Source organism: Nicotiana tabacum, chromosome 20 (assembly GCF_000715075.1).
Source record: "Nicotiana tabacum cultivar K326 chromosome 20, ASM71507v2, whole genome shotgun sequence".
Taxonomy (NCBI): domain Eukaryota; kingdom Viridiplantae; phylum Streptophyta; class Magnoliopsida; order Solanales; family Solanaceae; genus Nicotiana; species Nicotiana tabacum.
Genome location: NC_134099.1, coordinates 54,053,749 through 54,074,206, shown reverse-complemented (window position 1 = coordinate 54,074,206; position 20,458 = coordinate 54,053,749). Strand labels below are relative to the sequence as shown.

General features: G+C 36.3%; 1 protein-coding gene and 1 long non-coding RNA gene across 2 annotated transcripts; one reads left to right on the top strand and one right to left on the bottom strand.

The window, feature by feature from the left end:
* The first annotated feature begins 283 nt into the window (after positions 1 to 283).
* LOC107787925 (BTB/POZ domain-containing protein At1g67900) lies at positions 284 to 3,629 on the top strand. The gene is made up of 4 exons (XM_016609544.2): positions 284 to 1,128; positions 1,218 to 1,287; positions 1,560 to 2,810; positions 2,966 to 3,629. Exons 1-4 carry the CDS (start codon positions 1,070 to 1,072, stop codon positions 3,434 to 3,436), a joined length of 1,851 nt encoding a protein of 616 aa, XP_016465030.1. The 5' UTR covers positions 284 to 1,069; the 3' UTR covers positions 3,437 to 3,629.
* A 2,815-nt stretch (positions 3,630 to 6,444) lies between these two features.
* On the bottom strand, positions 6,445 to 7,393 carry LOC107787917 (uncharacterized). The gene is made up of 3 exons (XR_001648508.2): positions 7,200 to 7,393; positions 6,910 to 7,097; positions 6,445 to 6,789 (listed from the first exon to the last, which is right to left on the bottom strand). It is a non-coding gene; the product is annotated as an uncharacterized LOC107787917 (long non-coding RNA).
* Positions 7,394 to 20,458: the final 13,065 nt, after the last annotated feature.

The following is a 20,458-nucleotide window of genomic DNA, read 5'->3' as shown; positions in this document are numbered from 1 at the left end:
GTTATTGCTAGCACGCTGGCTGTTGGAACAGAAGAAAGGCTATCAACAAAGGTAAAACGACCAACAATATTAACAATTACACTTCAATCACAATCAATTAAGATCGATCGTATGAATTGTTATAATTTTAGATCACTTTATTAAGTCCGTCTTAGTGTAATAAGCGAGCAGGTCCAAATGTATTTCGTTATATAAGAATTCATCATAAATTAATTAATTTTAAACTGACGGCCAACATAAAGGAACTCCATCTTTATTCAGGCCCGAGACTAGCAATGTAAATATACTTACATGGCATATAGAATTAATAAGCTAAAATGAAGATAATCTCAAAAGTTTTAGTTAATAAGCGATTGTTATTATTTCTTTACAATAGGCTTCACTTTATATGTGCGTGTAAAATTAAGAGTAGAGGAAGAAAAGAAAAAAAATACTAAAAATTTTGAGTTTTAAAATTTTTCTTTTCCAATATCCGTTATTAAATGTTGAATAAATTTTGTGGCTCTACCTTTTTCCTTCGTTTCTTTTTTCTTTTTTTAAATTGACTTGTATTGCCATAGTCCTTTGATCTTGATGAGTTTTGATTCTTTCTATTTGCATGTCTAAATCAAACTGCAAACTTGACTGAAAGGACAAGAATTTTGGGAGTGCTTGATTTTCTTGGTTCATGTCATTTTGGTCATCATTAATATAAATTGTATGTATTAGTGCAAGCCAGATACTACCAAATCCACAAACTTTAACGCAATCCTTTAGTTTTATGTCCTTTCCTCTATTATTTATCATTTCATTCTTCTGAACAACTATTTGGGAGTTGAATAAATGTCAGTCTTGTTGGGTAATTTACCAAACTTTTAGAAAAATTTTACAAGGCATAGTGGTGGTTCTTTTTGTTTTCCGACAATATCTATTGCTAGCAGCTGGAGAAGGAACTTTCCAAGGTAGTGGTGTCTAAAAAAGTGAAGCTTTCAACAATTTTAGAGATGGCTTTGTCTCTCTGACTCTGCCATGGTTTTGCATATTGTTTAAATATACTTTGTCTTTTGGAGAATTAACAAAGCCTCACAACATGAAGTTTATGAAACTTGGATCTAGGCCTGACACTTTCATTACTACTGAGGCTGTAAGGTAACTTCATATTTTACTTCTCTTTTCTTTCTCCACTTCTTGTTTTTCTTGAATTCAAAAGAAACCAAGATTCTTCTTTCTTGATGCAGGTCAGTTAACTCTGAAGTTACTAGTGATCTCTTAGTCCAAGTAAAGGGTAGCAGATATTTGCTTCACAAGGTTAAATTCTCCAACTTTTCTGTTTTTTCTTCTTTCTTTTTTTCTCCCACATGGTCAATATTTGGTTGGAGTTGAGTATTTGAAGTTGAACAAGAGTATTTGGAGGTTAAAATTGTGTCTGGACATGAATAAGAAGTGAAGTTTTGCGAGTGAAGACCATTTTTCACTTTTTTCAACGTCAAATTTTCTATTTCAAGTTGAAGTTGAAATAATGAACAAAATTGTTAAACTAACATTAATTTGTTGATTTGGTTATGGAATTTGTGAAACAGTTTCCCCTGCTGTCTAAGTGCTCAAGGCTACAGAAGTTATGCTCTGAAAGTCCAGAAACCTCACAGCACCAAATTGTGCAGCTACCAGATTTTCCTGGTGGAATTGAAGCATTTGAGCTATGTGCAAAATTCTGCTATGGTATCACTATCACCCTCAGTGCCTACAACATTGTTGCGGCGCGCTGTGCTGCAGAATACCTGCAGATGACAGAGGATGTAGAGAAAGGAAACTTAATCTACAAACTTGATGTATTCTTCAATTCTTGCATACTTTCAGGTTGGAAAGACTCAATTGTTACATTGCAAAGTACCAAGTCTTTTCCTTTATGGTCTGAGGACTTAGGAATTACAAGCAGATGTATTGAAGCCATTGCTTCAAAAGTCTTAGCTCATCCATCAAAGGTGAATTTATCAAGAAGCTACTCAAGAAGAGATGATGTTTCATGCAATGAATCAGAAAGCAGAAGGCATAATAAAACTTCATCTAAAAGTTGGTGGGCTGAAGAGTTAGCAGAATTAAGCATAGACCTTTATTGGAGAAGTATGATAGCTATCAAATCTGGTGGGAAAGTAGCTGCTAATGTTATCGGTGATGCATTGCGAATTTATGCATCAAGATGGCTACCAAACATTTCAAAATATGCAAATCCTAAGAAGCAGCTAGAATATGATCAGAAAGACTCAGATTCGATTGGAAAATACAGGCTGCTGTTGGAGTCAATTATAACATTGTTACCAGCTGAAAGGGGGGCAGTTTCTTGTAGTTTCTTGTTGAAATTGCTTAAAGCAGCTAACATATTGAAGGCTTCTTCTTCATCCAAGATGGAATTGGCAAGAAGGATTGGGCTTCAATTGGAAGATGCCACTGTCAATGATCTGTTAATACCTTGTCTGTCACACACATGTGACACAATTCATGATGTGGACATAGTTATCACCATATTAGAACAGTTCATGTTGCAAGGACAAAGTCCCCCAACAAGTCCACTAAGAAGGAAAGGAGATTTTGAGAGGAGAAGATCTCGGTCCGCGGAGAATATTGACCTTGAGTTCCAAGAAAGTAGAAGATCTTCTTCAGCATCACATAGCTCAAAACTCAAGGTAGCTAAGCTTGTGGATAGGTATCTTCAAGAAATTTCCAGTGACTCAAATTTGCCATTGTCAAAATTCATTTCCATTGCTGAAGCAATTCCAGAGTTTGCTAGGCTTGACCATGATGATCTTTACAGAGCCATTGACATCTATCTCAAGGTAAAATTTCTCATAACATCTTCAACTAGACCACTATCTACTGTTGGGATTTTCATTTTAATTAAAGTAACCAAAAATGTTACATCCATGTGTAGACATACTTGTTATAACAAAAAATGCCAGTGCATAGAACTTAGACGCTAACGAAAATGCAGGGGCATCCGGAGCTGAACAAGAGTGAAAGAAAGAGGCTGTGCAGAATGTTGGACTGCAAGAAACTATCAATGGAAGTTTGTATGCATGCAGCACAAAATGAATTACTTCCACTAAGGGTAGTTGTTCAAGTTCTATTTTTCGAGCAAGCTCGAGCAGCCATGTCCGGTGGCCATGTAACGGAATTGCCTAGCAACATCAAGGCACTTCTAGAGGACACAGCCAAGACTTCAGCAACTTTTAATAAGACACCAGTTGATGACCAGTGGACTACTGCCTCAGCCCTAAAATCACCAAACTCCAACCTTTCAACTCTAAAAATGAAGCTAGCTGAAGATGATGATGATGATGATTTGGATCAAATTGGGAAATCTTCAAGGATTAAAGCATTATGTGTCATTCCAAATCGACCTAAAAGAATGTTCAGTAAGTTATGGTCAAATAATAGATCAGCTGCTAGTCAAAAGAACTGATAACATATACTCCATATGCTCTGTTATCATTTTTATGGCATCAAAAATATTTATTTTTCCTTTTTTATGATTTTTAGTTTTGCGAGAACAATTTGTAGTCTTTAGAAAATAGAGAAATCTCTATGTTAAGTATTGCTGTAAACTGTAGCCTAAGCTAATAAAAGTACAAAAATGTTACAATTAGAAGGGAAAATATGGGTTGGATGGAATTCAAAGAAAGGGTTTACTTTGATGGATTTTAATGTACACAATCCATCAATTTATGAGCTACAAGTTAGATATGAAGTTTCTGCAATGAAAGCATCCCAAATGTTGGGACTAATATAATTTTTTTTTATAACGGTGGTGTCCGGGCCAGCTTGCACCCAACTCGACTAATTCCATACACCAAGTAACTATATCCACCAAGTCTTGGATAGATTGGAAGAATTAAACAGCTGATATTAATTTTGGGACTAATATAATTGGTAGTATCTAGTATTGGAAGATTGGATAAATTTCAATCCTTGCATTAGTTGGTGAACATGTCTTCCATAAAAAACCTAGTTTGAGTTTGTTCCATGAATCTTGGCACCTAGATTTTTACTTAGCAAAATTTTCTTATAGAAAAAAGGGATTATTATGAAAAAGCTCACAAAAAGTAAGTTGAGGAGCGAAACTCATTTTTTAATTTTGAGATCTTTAAATTCATAAGATCATAATACAATCCCCGAATTCTTCCCTTACCTTAGTTTTCTAGGGCCTCAACTCAAGAAATTTAGATAGTTATTTTCATTAAATTTGAAAAAGGAGTATACAGTGTTATAATTTTCTATTGAAATTTTTTCCAAGTTGTATTAATTAGGTTGAAATAGCCATCCAAGTTGCTGTCATCTTATTTAATTCGTTTTTCCTGATATAATTGTTCTACTGACAATAAGGTGAAGTTTGTTTTGTTTCGTTATCATTTGTAATTTGTGCACTAACAGCTAATAAGGCTCAATTTAATAGCAGAAGATGATACGATTCTTTCTTATTGTAATAATTATGTTAGTTTTTTGGTACAATCTGCTACAGTATTAATCTTACAGATCTATGTGTTCGACATTTGTAATCTTGGTTATTTGCATCATGTGGTGTGTGTCAATTATTTGTATCCACATGCATATAAAGTTAAATTGCTTGAGAATTAAGGCTGTCCAATTGGGTTTCGGGAATTTCACATTTTGTTACTATTATTGCTCCACGTAATTGCCAAACAAGCATGACACATTATTTGGGAGTTTGATTTAGCTGACAAAGACATATTCATAGTGTTTTGTTTGGGTTTGCACGAAATGTTGTAACTGCAAATATAATGCAATGACCAGAGGATATGTCAGATTTTGCAAAATCGTACAAATAATTTAGCATAAAATCAAAAGTTGCCCCTTCTTGAGGCTACACTAATTAAATTAATTCTTGTTAGTAATTGTGATGTAGGGTTGCATTGAGATAACAAGATTGCATGCTAGCTTTCAAGATTTTCCATTGTGGTGGACAATTGGACCATTGAGCAGACTATTTTATATTCCCTTCTTTGTTCTCTTCTTTTTTCTTTAGCAGTTGGAAATTACTATATTTACATGGATTTAAGTTGTAATTTGTTTTACATTATTAGTACATTTTAACATGTTACAGTATGTTAGTTATTATTTTGTTAAATTATTATTTAATGCTTAAAGTATAAATCCATCTATGATTACCTTATAAATAAGTCTGGTGTAAAGAAATTACACAATTTTAGCTCGGTTCAAGTAAGTCCGCAACTTATGAGGCTTGATAGAGACTGGGCTGGGTTCCCCCTTGGGCATAATAAAAAAATATTTAATTAAAAATATAGATGTTTATGTAAAATAAAGATGTTAAGTCAATCTTATTACATGCGAATTCGAATGTGCTTGATAAAGATGGTGTGCCAGTGTTGGATATGCTTAAGTGTCATGGAAGTTTTCTTAAATATATCGTGTTTTGAGTTTTTACCTTTAATGAATGAAATGTTGCACTTTTTTTTAGTATTTTATCGTAATCTATTGAAAAAAATTTAATAGTTATTAAGTTTTTGAGAAGCATACTGTCCAAAAAGATATTTTTTGACTTGTAAATGCTACTGTAATTTTTTTGGTATTCTTATAAGAAAAGTATGAGAACATATTTTTTTAAAGGTCGGCCGGCCGTGGGGCTCGTGGTGTATTAGGGTTGGGTTCGAATGCCAAAGTTCGCGTGGGCTAATTGAGCTGGGCCACCCAATTGACATCTCTATTTTTCAACCCCACAACAATTTTTCCTGCCCCCACTCACACACACCAACTTTGCGTATTATAATTTTTTTGAATTTTCATATAATATAAAATTTGTGTAATATTCAAGAGCGGACATGACCTAGCGATGAAGTTGGAAAGAAGATCATGGAAGACCGAAATTTAGATGATTTCACCGAATTTAGTTGCACACCTATACAGGTAGAGGATGGAAGACCAAGTAAAATAGTTGAAACACATGATCCAAATACCGCCATAATTTATACAAAGATAAGTTTTCTTACAGATTGACACAGATCCTAGCTAACCCCTCTATTTATACATTCAACGGCCGTATAATATGTTTCTATACAATTTCAACCCTCCAAGAAATTAGTCATGCGCGCATTCATGCGTAAAAGATAGAAATTAACTATGGACAAATTCGATCGGTAAATGGTAAATATTTGTTGCTAATTCTTTTTACTACGAATTAGTAACGAATTATCAAAAATTCATGTTAGTTACCGGCAATTTAGTAACAACAGAATTCATAGCTAATTCTTGTTCTTTTTGTAATAATATATATCATTCATTTTATGGAATCACACTAAACCCTAATGACATATTATTAGGATATATTTATCCTTTTCTATATCAAATGTCAAAAATATCTATCTGCCCAAAACATGCATTAGACTGTCTATAAATTTCCCTTAATATCTTCAATACACGAAAAAGCTCTCTACATTTACATGCATACTCCAAGCCATTTCATTAATTCTATGAACTCGAATCTTTACAGTGTCTATATCTGAGTGAAACCACAAATAACAGATCAACAAATAAGAAATACAACCAACATTAAACATACATAAAAAAAAAAAAAAACAATTGGGCCACAAATTCAACAATAATACTAGTATTATGATAATCCAGTACTTCTTAGTATGACTCCGATAGAACTATAGAAATACCATTGCTAGCTAGTTATATAAGCATTGGGATTAGCCTTAGGATTTGATTCAATATTTTTAGTCCTCTGGAGACTTGGATTAGAAGTCGGAGCACGATGAAGCCTGCACCTGAATGAACCTGCGTTACCATCAAAGCATATAGTCTAATATGGTACTCGCTCAAATTTCCGAAAGAATAAATTTGAATTTAATTTATTTTCCCCCAATTCAATAGAATTCTTTTAAGAGAAAAAAAAACCTGCATGGATCGTTGGAGAGCAAAGACAACTGTTCTTCGTCATACTTCCTTGCCTTGCTAATCCTCCCGTCATCGGAAAATTCTCCAGTGTCGGCGATATATTTTCTGACGGAGTCTCCGGCGATGAATTAATCTCCACCTTCATATCCTTGTTTGGCGTTGCTTCTGCTTCCATTTCCTCTTCTGAACTATAGTACAAAGATTCTTTAAAAGATCATAAAATGTTTACTCAATAAATTAAAATTGCAAACTTTTATAGTAAAAAAAAAAAAGGATCAATTTTTTATGACCTGATTTTGGACTTATTTGATCTTGGATGGGTAGCAAAATGGAAACTCTAGTAAGAAGTTATTTTTGGCAATAGGGTATATATGGCTTTAAATAAATATAAGAACGTTGGAGAAAGGGAACGCAACATGATTCATGATGATAAATATTTGGTTGTGGGTAAAATTAAAGGATAAGAAAAAGTGATGGGATTGCACTATAGTAGTAATTAAAGCAAAGATGGCTATAGTCTATATAGAATAAATGTAATGCAACTTTCATCTTTAATTCAAATATCTTTAGTCTTTTTCTATCTTGGTGTAACTCCCTATCAGTGTCACGAGAGATATGATCAACTCCATAAAATGTCCCACCTGCATCCAAAACTAGATCACTTTATGGTCATGGTTCAACCACTCCAGAAATCCAACAATATCAATAGCAGAAGCCTTTATTTCCTACTTTTTTTTCATTTTTTTTGTTTAAATGTTTTGGAGTAGGGTGGACAAGTGAATAGCTTAGAAAGAAAAGATATAAGAATTTAGAGAACTCCGTAGAAAGTTGTGCAAGATAAAGTTTATTTGGTTTAATCACAAGTGGCATATAACTATGATGTTTGTCAACGTTACATAATTATGTTTTTTAACAGAAAAATCACAAAATTTTCACCATCTAGCACAAAAAGTCACAACTAATGAAAATGTCAACGCAAAAATTTTTTTGCTCCACATTTCAGACGCAATAAGGGGGATTACAAAAACTGCAACAACTATAGGGGTATAAAATTGCTAATCCATATGATGAAAGTCTGGGAGAGCGTAATAGAAGGGAGGATGAGAAGGAGTGTGTCCATTTTCGCGAACCAATTTAATTTCATGCCGGGACGGTCGATTACGGAAGCGCATTCATCTTGTGAGGAGATTGGTGGAGCAGTAAAGGACTTGCATATAGTGTTCAATGACCTAGAAAAAACTTACAATAAAATCCCGCGAGAGGTCCTTTGGAGATGTTTGGAGGCAAAAGGAGTGTTTGTAGCCTATATTAGACCGGTCAACGACATGTGTGAGGGAGCTAAGATACGGTAAGGACGACACGAGGAAACTCGAAGTACTTTCCTGTTCAGATGGGGTTGCATTAAGGATCAACACTTAGCCCGTATTTATTTTCCTTGGCAACAGATGCATTGTCGCGACACATTCAAGGGGAGGTGCCCTGGCGTATGTTATTTGTAGATGATATAGTTTTGATTGATGAGCCGCTAGGTATTGTTAACGAGAAACTGGAGGTCTTGAGACATACCCTTAAGTCTAAACGTTTCAAGTTGAGTAAGACCAACACAAAATACTTGGAGTGCAGGTTCAACGGTGTTTCCTAGGAAATCGAACGTTGATGTGAGGCTTGATATTCAAGTCATTCATAGGAAAGAGAGTTTTAAGTATTTGTGGTCTGTAACTCAGAGTGATGTGGAGATTGACGAGGATTTCACATCTCGTATCGGAGTAGCGTGGATGAAACGGATGCTCGCTTTCGGCGTCTTGTGTGATAAGAATATGCCATTGAGAATTAAAGGTAAGTTCTACAAAGTAGTAGTTAGACCGACTATGTTATATGGAGTGTTGTCCAGTTAAGAACTTCCATGTCTAGAAGATGAAAACTGCTGAAATGAGGATGTTGAGATGGATGTGTGGGCATACTAGGTTAGATAAAATTAAAAATGAAGTTATTAGGGTAAATATGGGAGTAGCCCAAGTTGAGGATAAGATCTGAGAGGCGAGGCTTCGATGGTTTGGGCATGTTAAAAGGAGAAGCACATATATGCCAGTCAGAAGGTGTGAGAAGTTGTCCTTGGGGGGTCAGAGGAAGGGTAGAGGTAGGCCAAAGAAGTCTTGGAGAGAGGTGATCAGGCGGGACATGATGCAACTTGAGCTAACCAAGGACATGACTCTTGATAGGAGAGTGTGAAAGTTGAGAATTAGGCTAGAAGGATAGTAGGTAGTCGAGTGTTTCCCTTTGTCTTTCTTAGTTCAGTAGTATTAGTGTTAGTATGACATTATTTTATCCTCAGATGGCTATTACTACATATCTTGTATTGTATTACTTGTTATTAGTGCTTCTTTCATATTTTATTTTGCTATCTTAGTCTCAGTTTTTAATATATACTGTACTGTTATTACTTGCTATCAGTGTTTCTTTCATCTTTTTTCTTTAGTTGAGGGTCTACCGGAAATAGCCTCTCTGCCTGTTTGGGCGGAGATAAGACTGCGTATATCCTATCCTCCCAAACCCCGTTTGTGGGAATACACTAGATTGTCGTCGTTGTTTTATTTTTAAGTTTTATTTTTAATCTAATAAATATTGACAGAATTAAAAAAGGACCGTCCAGGCCCGACCTAAAATCCATCTGCATATATCAATAAATCAAACAACTAAAAGGTCACTCAATTAGGAAGAATGTATATAGGGCATTACTTTAGATGCAAGATCTTACTTCAGATGCAGCGATAATTAGTACTCCTTCCTTTCTAATTTATATGGTGATATTTGAATTTCGAGAGTTAAACAAGTTTTTCTTTGATCTTGACTTTTTTACATGTCTTTTAACTATTTTAGCCCCATTTTTTCAATACTTCAGTAGCACCTTGCAAAATTTTAAGACTATGTACAGCTCTTTCGACAACATCTTGTTTAACAACATTCTATACAACACGTATAACACCATAAAAATTAATAGATACATGTAAAGCACCATGAAGGTTTGTAATCCCATTAATTAAAAATATATAAAAATACTTAACAAAATTTTGTTGGAGAAAAGACTCATTTGTCTCTCAAAATTCAAACATCATTACATAAATTAAGACGGATGAAATACTAGTTATCAACGAATCGGAAGTAATACCTTTTGAAATCTTCTTTCCAATGTATTGACCATTTTAATTGTTTGATTGATTGATTTATGCAGATGGGTTTGAGTCGGGTCGGTCCTCTTTTAATTCGATCAGTTTTTATTAGATTAAAAATAAAAAATAAAAAGTTATGGAGTAAAAAATTATTAAATCGAAAAATTGGATTTCTGACAATGATGACTTTTATGTGTTAGGTGGTGAAAGTTTTGTGATAGTCTTGTGACTATCATGTTATAAAATATAATTTTGTGATTTTTGTGAAAATAAATTCATAGTTATATAACCATTTGTCAAATTTATCTTTCAAAACTCGTTGCCAATTAATCTGAATTCTCGCTTTATAAAGTGCATTGAACGAAGAAATACTCTTTATTACAGAATTTTTTTTATCCTTAGGCTTTGAACCTGAATTTTTTTTATTAAAGTTAGAGAAATTGGATCTTTCCCACCCCAACTCTCGGTGCCGTATAAAATAAAATTACAAGTTACAATTATTAGTCTACAACTTCAACCCGTCTTCCACAAAACTAGAATGCTCAATCATTGATTCTTCCACCAATTTGCCCCTCCCCAGCATTAACATCATCCCCACGCCGACTCTTAGTTCATTAAATACTCCTTATCCTATCCAAAATGCCAAGGATTCCATCATCCCTACAAAGGAGGAACCGTCTAATTCAAATTTTACGCCTACACAGACCTCTCAACATGGAAAATATTCCACCCCTTCACCCTCAGGAACACCCTCAGATAATTTATGCCCAACCCCCTCAAATGCAAGACTATCATCCTACCAGTTGGATGGAGCTAGGCCTCATGGGCCATGCAATATCCTTCACGGTCCTAATCAACGGTCAAGAGGCAATAGTAATCCTCCACAACACCCAATATCTAGCATAACTCATAACGGAAGGAATGGGGTTAGCCATGAACCACTATCTAAACCAAGTTTGGCTAAACAACATCATTCATCCAATGACACCATCATTAAACCCTCAAAGGGCTCAGGTAATGAGAGAGCAATGGAGCATGCCACCCCAGTTCAATCCCATAAACCCTCAAAATGCTCCCTTGGACCTTCTCTTTTTCCCCTCGGAGATGTACACCCATCTCAATCCCACCTTTCTTCCTTGGGACATCAACCAGGGGAACCAGGAGATTCCAAACCCACTGGTACCCCCTCTAGTATCTCCACAACATCACCAAGCAGACCCAATAATCGGTCCAGTAGAAGCAGAAATGGAGGAGGACGATGTCCCTCCAAACTTGAACTTAGGGCAAGTCCTAGAACTCTCAAACCTAGATGGAATAAAAAAAATTCTCTTCACGGAGAGGCATGTGCTCAGCTGCCCGTTAGCCCTATATAAGTGCTCGATGGACATCCGTCCACCACATGATCCAACAGTGGGCCACAAAGCGATGATTCTAGTACCTTCGATGAGAAGAAACCCTGTCCTTTGGGGGGAGGGGGTAAGGGAGAATGGAGAGAGGGCAAATCTAGAAGTTAATCTATCAATGAACCATGCTACAAATTTTATAATTTGGAATATAAGGGGAGAGAACAATGAAAATTTCAGGAGAAATTTTAGGGAAATGATTGATACTCATAGGCCCTACATGGTGACGCTGTTGGAAACAATAATGGTTAACCATGCAGCCTTGCTTAATGACTTTGGGTTCACAAAGATGATTGAAGTTCCTTCGGAGGGTCATTCAGGAGGCATGGTTATGATGTGGAATGATGAAGTAATCAATGTTCAAAATGCAGTATTTAGGAACCAGGAAATTCATGCAACCATAGAGGTACTTCCTATACGTAAACCTTGGCTTTTCACGTCTATATATTCTAGTACTTGTGTCTACAATAGAAATATAATGTGAGAGCATCTAGAAAATATTAGCAACTCTTATAAAGGGCCTTGGCTAGTAGGAGATAACTTTAATGATATTCTAGCCGCTAGTAAAAAATTCAGTGGTAAACCTATTAAAGATAGTAGAGCTAGGTACATATGGTCAAAAATCAATAAGTATAACTTGCTTGATATAGACTTTAAAAGTAGTAAATGCACTTGGACAAACAACAATCATAATAAAAAAGGCCGTATAATGGAAAGATTAGATAAAGTTTTTGAAAATGAAGTGTGGATTGAACCCTTCCCTAAAAGCTCAATAATCCACCTGCCTAGAACTCACTCTGACCATAACCCTATTCTTATAGAATTGATTCCTAAAAATAGGTCTCTTCATAAAATACCTTTTAGACTAGAGACTTTTTGGTGTAAACATCCAAAATTCCAGATTATAGTGAAAAATAATTGGTATGGTAGTGACTTCTTCAAAGCTAGCCTTAACTTTGTGGAAAATTTAATACCCTGGAAAAACACACCTTTGGTAATATTATGGGAATGAAGAGGAAATTACTATCTAGACTCCAAAGTATCCAAACTTCCAATAGTTATACTACCAGTACTTTCCTTCGTAATTTAGAATTAGATCTTAAAAATGAATACAATGACATTCTAAAAATTGAGGAAGATTATTGGAAACTAAGGTCCAGAGTCTTGTGGCTAAATAAAGGAGACACAAATACAAAATTCGTCCATGTCTCAGCCACCAATAGGAAAATAAGAAACAAAATTAATTTCTTCAAAGATGATTCTGGTAATTGGATTAATGATGATAATATGATTATGTCTCTTGTTCATAATTATTTGACATCTACTTTTACAACTTCTCACTCACAAACTAGCTGGGCTAACCCTCTAAATCATCGTTTTAATTGTAATAAAACCAACCTAGGCAATCTAGATACCCCCTTCTAGACTCTGAAATTAAAAGATCTATTTTTTCGTTCAAACCCTTTAAATCTCCTGGTCCAAATGATCTACATCCTTTTTTCTTCCAAAAATATTGGAATCACATAGGTCAATCAGTTTGTAACCTTTGTCATGATATTTTCAACAACCAAGAAATCCCTTATGAAATTAACAAAACCTTTCTCTGCCTTATTCCTAAAATCCACAATGCCAACAACTTTAAAAACTTCAGGCCTATTGGTTTATGCAATACTATCTACAAGCTAATTACTAAGATCCTTGCAAACCGTCTTAAACCATTCCTCTATCAATTGATCAGTCTATATCAGGCTAGCTTCATGAAAAATAGAAGAGCGTCTGATAATGCCATCATCATCCAGGAACTAGTTTCTAAATTTAATAAATTAAAAAGAAAGCAGGTCCACATGATTCTAATAATTGATATAGAAAAGGCCTTTGATCGTTAAGAATAATCTTTTGTTCGTCACACTCTTAACTACTTTAAATTCCCACCCAAATTTTCTAAATTTTTACTGAGCTGCATCTCAACTAGTACTATAGCAATTTTAGTAAACGGATCCGTCGCAAATTATTTTGAGCCAAGTAGGGGAATAAGGTAAGGAGACCCCATTTCTCCCTATATATTTATTCTTCGCTTGGAAATGCTCACTAGATACATAGAGCACCAAGTGGATACTAAAAATTGGGATCCCATATCCTTAGAAAATAGATGCCCAAAAATCTCTCATTTATTATTTGCAGACGATCTTACCCTAATGGCTAAAGCAAATGATAAATCATTTTAAGCCATTAAATATGGCCTTTACCAATTTTGTTCCCTATCAGGTTAATGTATCAATATTACAAATTCAAAAATACTCTTCTCCCAAAATTGTAATCGTACTCTCATTAGAGATATTACCACTATGTTAGGTATCAAAAAAAGTACTAATTTTTGCACCTACCTAGGTTTTTCTATCTTAAACCATAGTCTAAAGCCTAGGGACTATCAATTCCTAATCGACAAGATGAGAACCAAACTTGTCTCCTGGAAAATGAAGTTCTTTAGCCTGACAGGAATAAAAACCCTTGCAACATCATGCCTAAATTCCATACTCAACCACTACATGCAATACACCCTTCTTCCCAAGCAAACAATAAAAAACATTGACAAAGTCCAAAAAGACTTTATATGGGGTAGCTCAATAGAAAAATGGAAAATTCACCTAGTCAACTGGTCTACCCTTTGCCAGCCTAAACCTAATGGTGGCTTAGGTATCCATAATGCTTTGAATAAACATCTGTGCACCTTAGCTAGCATAAGTTGGAGACTTCTTACATATGCCACAATCCCTTAGGCCAAGCTTATCATTTCATACTATTGTACTAGTACCATAATGAATAGGTGTTCTTTCATTTGGAAAAGTATTTGCAAAGGTTGGGAAATTTGCTCTAAGGGTATAATATGGTCCCCCACCTTTACTCCAATCTTAACGTATGAGAAACAAATTGGATCCCTAAATTTGGTAACCTAAGAAAAAGTGTGATAGGCCCATCCTCCACTAGGGATACTATGACAAAAATTAGAGATATCTCCGATGGTTGCAATTGGAACTTGGATGGCCTATCCTTTCCTCTTCCTCCGGGACTATTAGCTAATATCACAAAGATCAAAATTCGTAATTCAAGGTCCCCTCTAATGATTTACCTATTTGGTCTTTCAATAAAAAGGGTGTGTTCACTACTAGGCCTTGTTATACTCTTCTAGAAACACCAAAAAAACACTAACTTAGATTTTGACTGGATTTGGAAACTAGACTACCCCAATAAAATAAAATATTTTTTATGGCAATGTCTTCATGATCGAATTCCCTGCAGGAAATACCTTTCACAGATTGGGCTAAACATTGACCCTTACTATCCCATCTGTAAATATCCTAATGAAGAATGCATAAAACATATTTTCCTATAATGTAAAGGCGTCAAAAAATTCTGGGCTTGCCTTCGATGGCAAAACCACAATAGTTTAAATGGTAACCACTGCCTTATCCAAGTAAAAGACCTTAACTATCCTCTTAACACATAATTAAACTGCAACTCTTATTTTTCCTTTATTATTTGGCATATTTGGATAAATTGAAATAATAATAACCATAATAACACTACCAATCCTATCACTGATTCTCTTATTATGTAGAGGGCTATAGAATTCAAATTACTCACGGAAAAACTCTTTATAAATCCTCCGAAATTACTCATTAAAATCAATTGACATAAACCCCCAAGGGGTTGGTTTAAAATAAACGTTGATGCCAATTTCAATAACTATAACCAAAGTTGTGGCTTAGGTGGTGTTTTCAGGAATGCCAATGGTAATTGGGTGGTTGATTTTACAAAATCGACTCATGCAAATGGTTCACTAGCAGCAGAATTGAAAGCCTTATGAGAAGGTCTCAGAACAACAACGGATTGGAATCTATTCCCACTTGAAATAGAGACAGATTGCATAGAAGTAATACAAGCAATACATGAAGGTAATAATTGATTTAATAAGGTTGTGAATGATTGCAGGTGGTTAATGCACTAGTAGAAGGTTATCCTCCAGCACACCTTCAAGCAGGGGAGTAGGACAACTCATCAACTATCAAAAAAGTGCCTGAATATGGGAAGCCAAGTTTTTGGAGCAACTGGAAGAAGTAATGATCAGGGGAGCAGTAAAAAAGTTTTTGTTAGACCTCTAAGTGATGTTATGTTTTGTGGATAGGGAAAGACTTGAACTTACTACTGATGAAAAATTAATATCTTTTGAAGCTTGCCAACTATTGGCAAGCTTAGGGAACCAATGTGTCCTCCGTGACACATCTTATGATAATCATGTACTGAACGCTCTTTAGTTATTAATATATATATTTCCTATTTGCTCAAAAAACATCAACCCGTCTTCTTTTATAAAATCTTTCTGACTTCCCAACGTGTTTTTAAAAAACTGACTTTGGTGTTAAATCATGATGAACAATACGGTTACGTTGGAGCACTTTATATTAAAGCGGTCCCAAAGCTGTTATGATGGATGTGACATTGGAATCCCGTGGGTGGGTGCTCAAATATTTCAAAGGACCCCTTTTGTCCCATCATTTCATTTGGTCTTAGCAAAAAAATAAGTTATACAGGAAACTCTTTTATTCCTTCACCTTCTTTTACTTTGTCTTTTCATTTTAATTTTTTGGTGGGTGATGGGGAGATGGGGTTTGGTCTTCTCACTTCTTTCTACTCAACGGAGAAGAGGTAAATAAGAAAAAGGGTAAGGTTGACATACTTTTTCTAAGAGGAAAATAATAGAAGTAATAAGTTCTCACGTATGCAAGTTCATATTTTTTAATATTTTAGAAGAAAGTGTCATAGTTACTGTATATGGTGGAAATCGGGGCTGCCCGATTTCGTCCTTTGATGGAAAAAGATACCATGTCGAAGAATCAGGGGTCGAGTTTTCTTTCCAAGATCAAGGTCGATATCACTAACCGAGATCAAAAGAGGGCATACTTAGAGATGACACAGGTATAGTTCAGCAATGGAAAGAGCGAGATACCTGCAACAGACCGAAGATCATTGCGTGAATTTTGGAATGGATTGGTCCTCAGCGGTTAATCAGTTGTCAAATACGATTTCCTATTATAATTAGAAGTGTACCTTATTTAGTACTCTCTTATTATACAAAGGGGGATCCCATTCATTTGTAATCATCATTATTCACTGAGAAGAATATATACACTCATTACTTTCTTGCTATTTCACTTACTGTTCATTAGAATAGCTTTATCATTTGCTATTCTTATTATCACACCTCGAGGTTACCACAAGTCGAGGTCTAAATTTGGCTAGCATACTTGTTTATCTATTTTATTCTTAATTTATCTATTTAATTCCTTATTTATCAATTGGTATTGGATTGAATCGCATATCCTTAAAACCACAATATAAGTTTAATTGTTACTCGAATTTTAGGGTAAATAGTTTGGTGCCCACCGTGGGGTTAAGGATAATAGTGATTGTTTCAGTGCTGATCCTGATAACACATGTCATTTCACACTTATTCTTGTCAAGTATTTTTGCTCTCAGGTTAAAACATGTCAAACTCACAAAACGCACCCGTACATGTTGATGATGATCTCGAATTTCATGAGGAAAATGATAATGTAATTGCTCAGGAGCTGGGGTGCCACCAGCTAATCTCGGGGGAGCACCGGTTACCGATCCAGTTGATATCAGTTCGCATGTTGCTCTAAATGCAGACCTAGGTGCGGACTCCGAAGGGAGTGTACACAAGGAAGGACGATCTGGTAGTCAAGGTACACAGGGCAGAAGAGACGGAGGAGTTAGCTTCCAGGTGATATTCGAGATGCTACAGGCTCAGCAGGTCGCTATTGCTTAGTTGCAAAATTGACATGGGACTCCAAGTGGGGTCGAGCCAAAAATCACTCGTCGTACCGACCCAGTGCCAGAAAGATCGAATGGTAACGAATCAGGGACTGATCCTGCAATAAAAATGCTCGAGGAGCTCACCAAAAGAATTGAGTCAGGAGAGAAGAAAATCAAAGATAATGATAAAAAGTGGAAACATACAACTCCCCAGTTCGTGCAGAAGCCTTTTCCTCAAAGTGCGGCTCCGAAGCCCATTCCTAAGAAGTTCCGTATGCCGAACATACCTAAGTACAATGGGACCATCGATCAAAATGAACACACCACTTTGTACATGTGCAAAATAAAGGGAAATGACTTAGAAGATGACGAAATCGAATCTGTGCTATTGAAAAAAGTTCGGAGAAACCCTTTCGAAGGGAGCAATGATTTGGTATCACAAACTGCCACCAAATTCCATCGACTCATTTGCCATGTTACCAGATTCTTTCGTAAAGGCACACGCCGGGGCCATAAAGGTCTCAATAAGAAAATTGGACATGTTCAAGATAAGACAAAGGGATAACAAAATACTGAGGGAGTTCGTATCACGATTTCAAATGGAACGCATGGAGTTGTCACCGGTCACAGATGATTGGGCCGTTCAAGCTTTCACTCAAGGGTTTATTGAACGGAGTTCGATAGTGTCACGTCAATTAAAGAAAAATTTGATCGAGTATCTATCTGTGACTTGGGCAGATGTGCACAATCGATATCAATCAAAGATCAGGGTCGAGGATGACTAATTAGGAGCCCATTCTGGTTCAATACATCCAAACAGGTTGGCAGTTAAAACCTTGAGGGACGTAGGCAGGGAACCAAGGTCGAACAGAGAATGATATCAACTATATACCGCAGATCGAAGGAACAATAGTTCAGGATGCAATTCCACTCGGAATGGTTGAAGAAATGATCGAGGACAGAATTTTCAGTTACTTGTGAGCAAAAATAGTTTTGATAAGCATATCGATCCCATAGAGGCACCTCAGTTATCGGAATATAACTTTAGCATTGACGCATCGGGCATTGTATCGTCAATCGGAAGGATCAAATATATTAGGTGGCCTAGACCCATACAGGCCGAACCTTCCCAAAGAAACCCGAATTTGATGTGTAAGTATCATGGCATGCATGGTCACAAGACCAAGGATTGCAGGAAATTGAGGGATTAGGTAGCCCGTCTATTCAATAAGGGCCACTTTCGAGAGTTCCTCAGCGATCGGGCCAAGAACCATTTGAAAGAAAGGGACACCAGTAGGAAAAATGAACAGAAGGAACCCTAGCCTGTCATTGATATGATCGTCGGTGGGGTCGACATTCCACAAAGACCCATATTCAAATGCACTAAGGTATCAATCACTAGGGAAAAACGAACCCGAGATTACGTGCCTGAAAGATCCTTATCGTTCAACGATGAAAAAGTAGAAGGCATTTCACATCCATACAATAACGCTCTGGTAATTTCTATCCTATTAAATAAATTCAAGTTAAGCGTGTTTTAGTGGATCTAGGTAGCTCGACGAATATCATCCGATCGAGGGTCGTAGAGCAGCTCGACCTACAAGATCAAATTGTGTCTGCAACTCGGGTCTTAAACGACTTCAATATGGCCAGTGAAACAACTAAAGAGGAGATTATTCTATTGGTGAACGTGGCTGGAACCATTCAAGATACCAAATTCTACGTGATCGAGGGCGACATGAGGTACAATGCCCTACTCGGAAGACCTTGGATCTACAATATGAGGGCAATCGAGTCTCCACCAAGTAATGAAATTCCTGACGACGGACGGTGTAAAAACAATATAGGGGGATCAGCATGCTGCAAAGGAAATGTTTGCGGTCGATGAGGTAATGCTGATATCAACATTATCAACCTCGAAAAGGTCAAGCATCAAAGGTAAATAGGAATCCAAATAGCAATCACAGCCACCAGCCTCGACCGAATCGAGGAAGCAAGGGATAGAAGAAGAAGAGGATTTTCTAACTCCTCGAACTTTTATTGTTCCCGAAGATTCGGATGCCACCCAATCAATAGTCAAAGAGCTGGAACATGTTATATAGATTGAGTACCTGCCTGAGCAAAAGGTATACCTGGGAATGGGATTAACCGCCGAACATAGGAAAAAGCTTATTCAATTTCTTATTGATAATATAGATTGTTTTACTTTGTCCCATTTAGACATGACAGGGATCCCACCGGAGATAACGATGCATCGGCTAAGCCTTGAATTTAGGTTCAAACCGGTGAAACAAAAGAGAAGGGCCCAATCCGAGGTAAAGAACATATTCATAAAGGATGAGGTAAAAAAACCTCTCAAAATAGGGTCCATTCGGGGAGGTAAAATATCTCGAATGTTAGCCAAGGTAGTCATAGTCCCTAAAAAAGGGAACAAACTTAGAATGTGTGTAGATTATAAAGATTTAAACAAGGCATGCCCCAAAAATTCTTTCCCACTGCCTAACATCGATTGCATGATCGACACCACGGTTGGCCACGAGATCCTTACCTTTCTCGATGCCTACTCCGGGTACAATCAAATTCAAAGGAACCCGGAAGACAAGGAAAAGACTTCATTTATCACCAAGTATGGATCATATTGTTATAATGTAATGCCCTTGGCTAAAAACGCAGGAGCTACTTACTAACGCCTAGTAAATAAAATGTTCGAAGAAAAAATAGGTAAGTCAATGGAAGTTTATATTAATAACATGCTAGTTAAGTCCCTGCGCATAGAGAACCATTTGGCTCATTTGCAGGAAATGTTCAAGATTTTGAGGAAATATAACATGAAGCTCAACCCCGAGAAATGTGCTTTTGTGGTCGGTTTGGGCAAATTACTAGGTTTCATGGTGTCGAATCGGGGGATCAAGATAAATCCCGATAAAATCAAGGCCATCGAAGAGATCACCATCGTGGACAGTGTAAAAGCGGTACAGAGGTTAACTGGACGGATAACTGCTTTCAGCTGATTCATCTCAAGGTCATCAGATCAAAGCCACAAATTTTTCTCTCTACTAAAAAAGAAGAACAATTTTTCCTGGACCCCGAAATTCCAACATGCATTAGAGAAATTAAAGCGATACATGTCGAGCCCGCCATTAC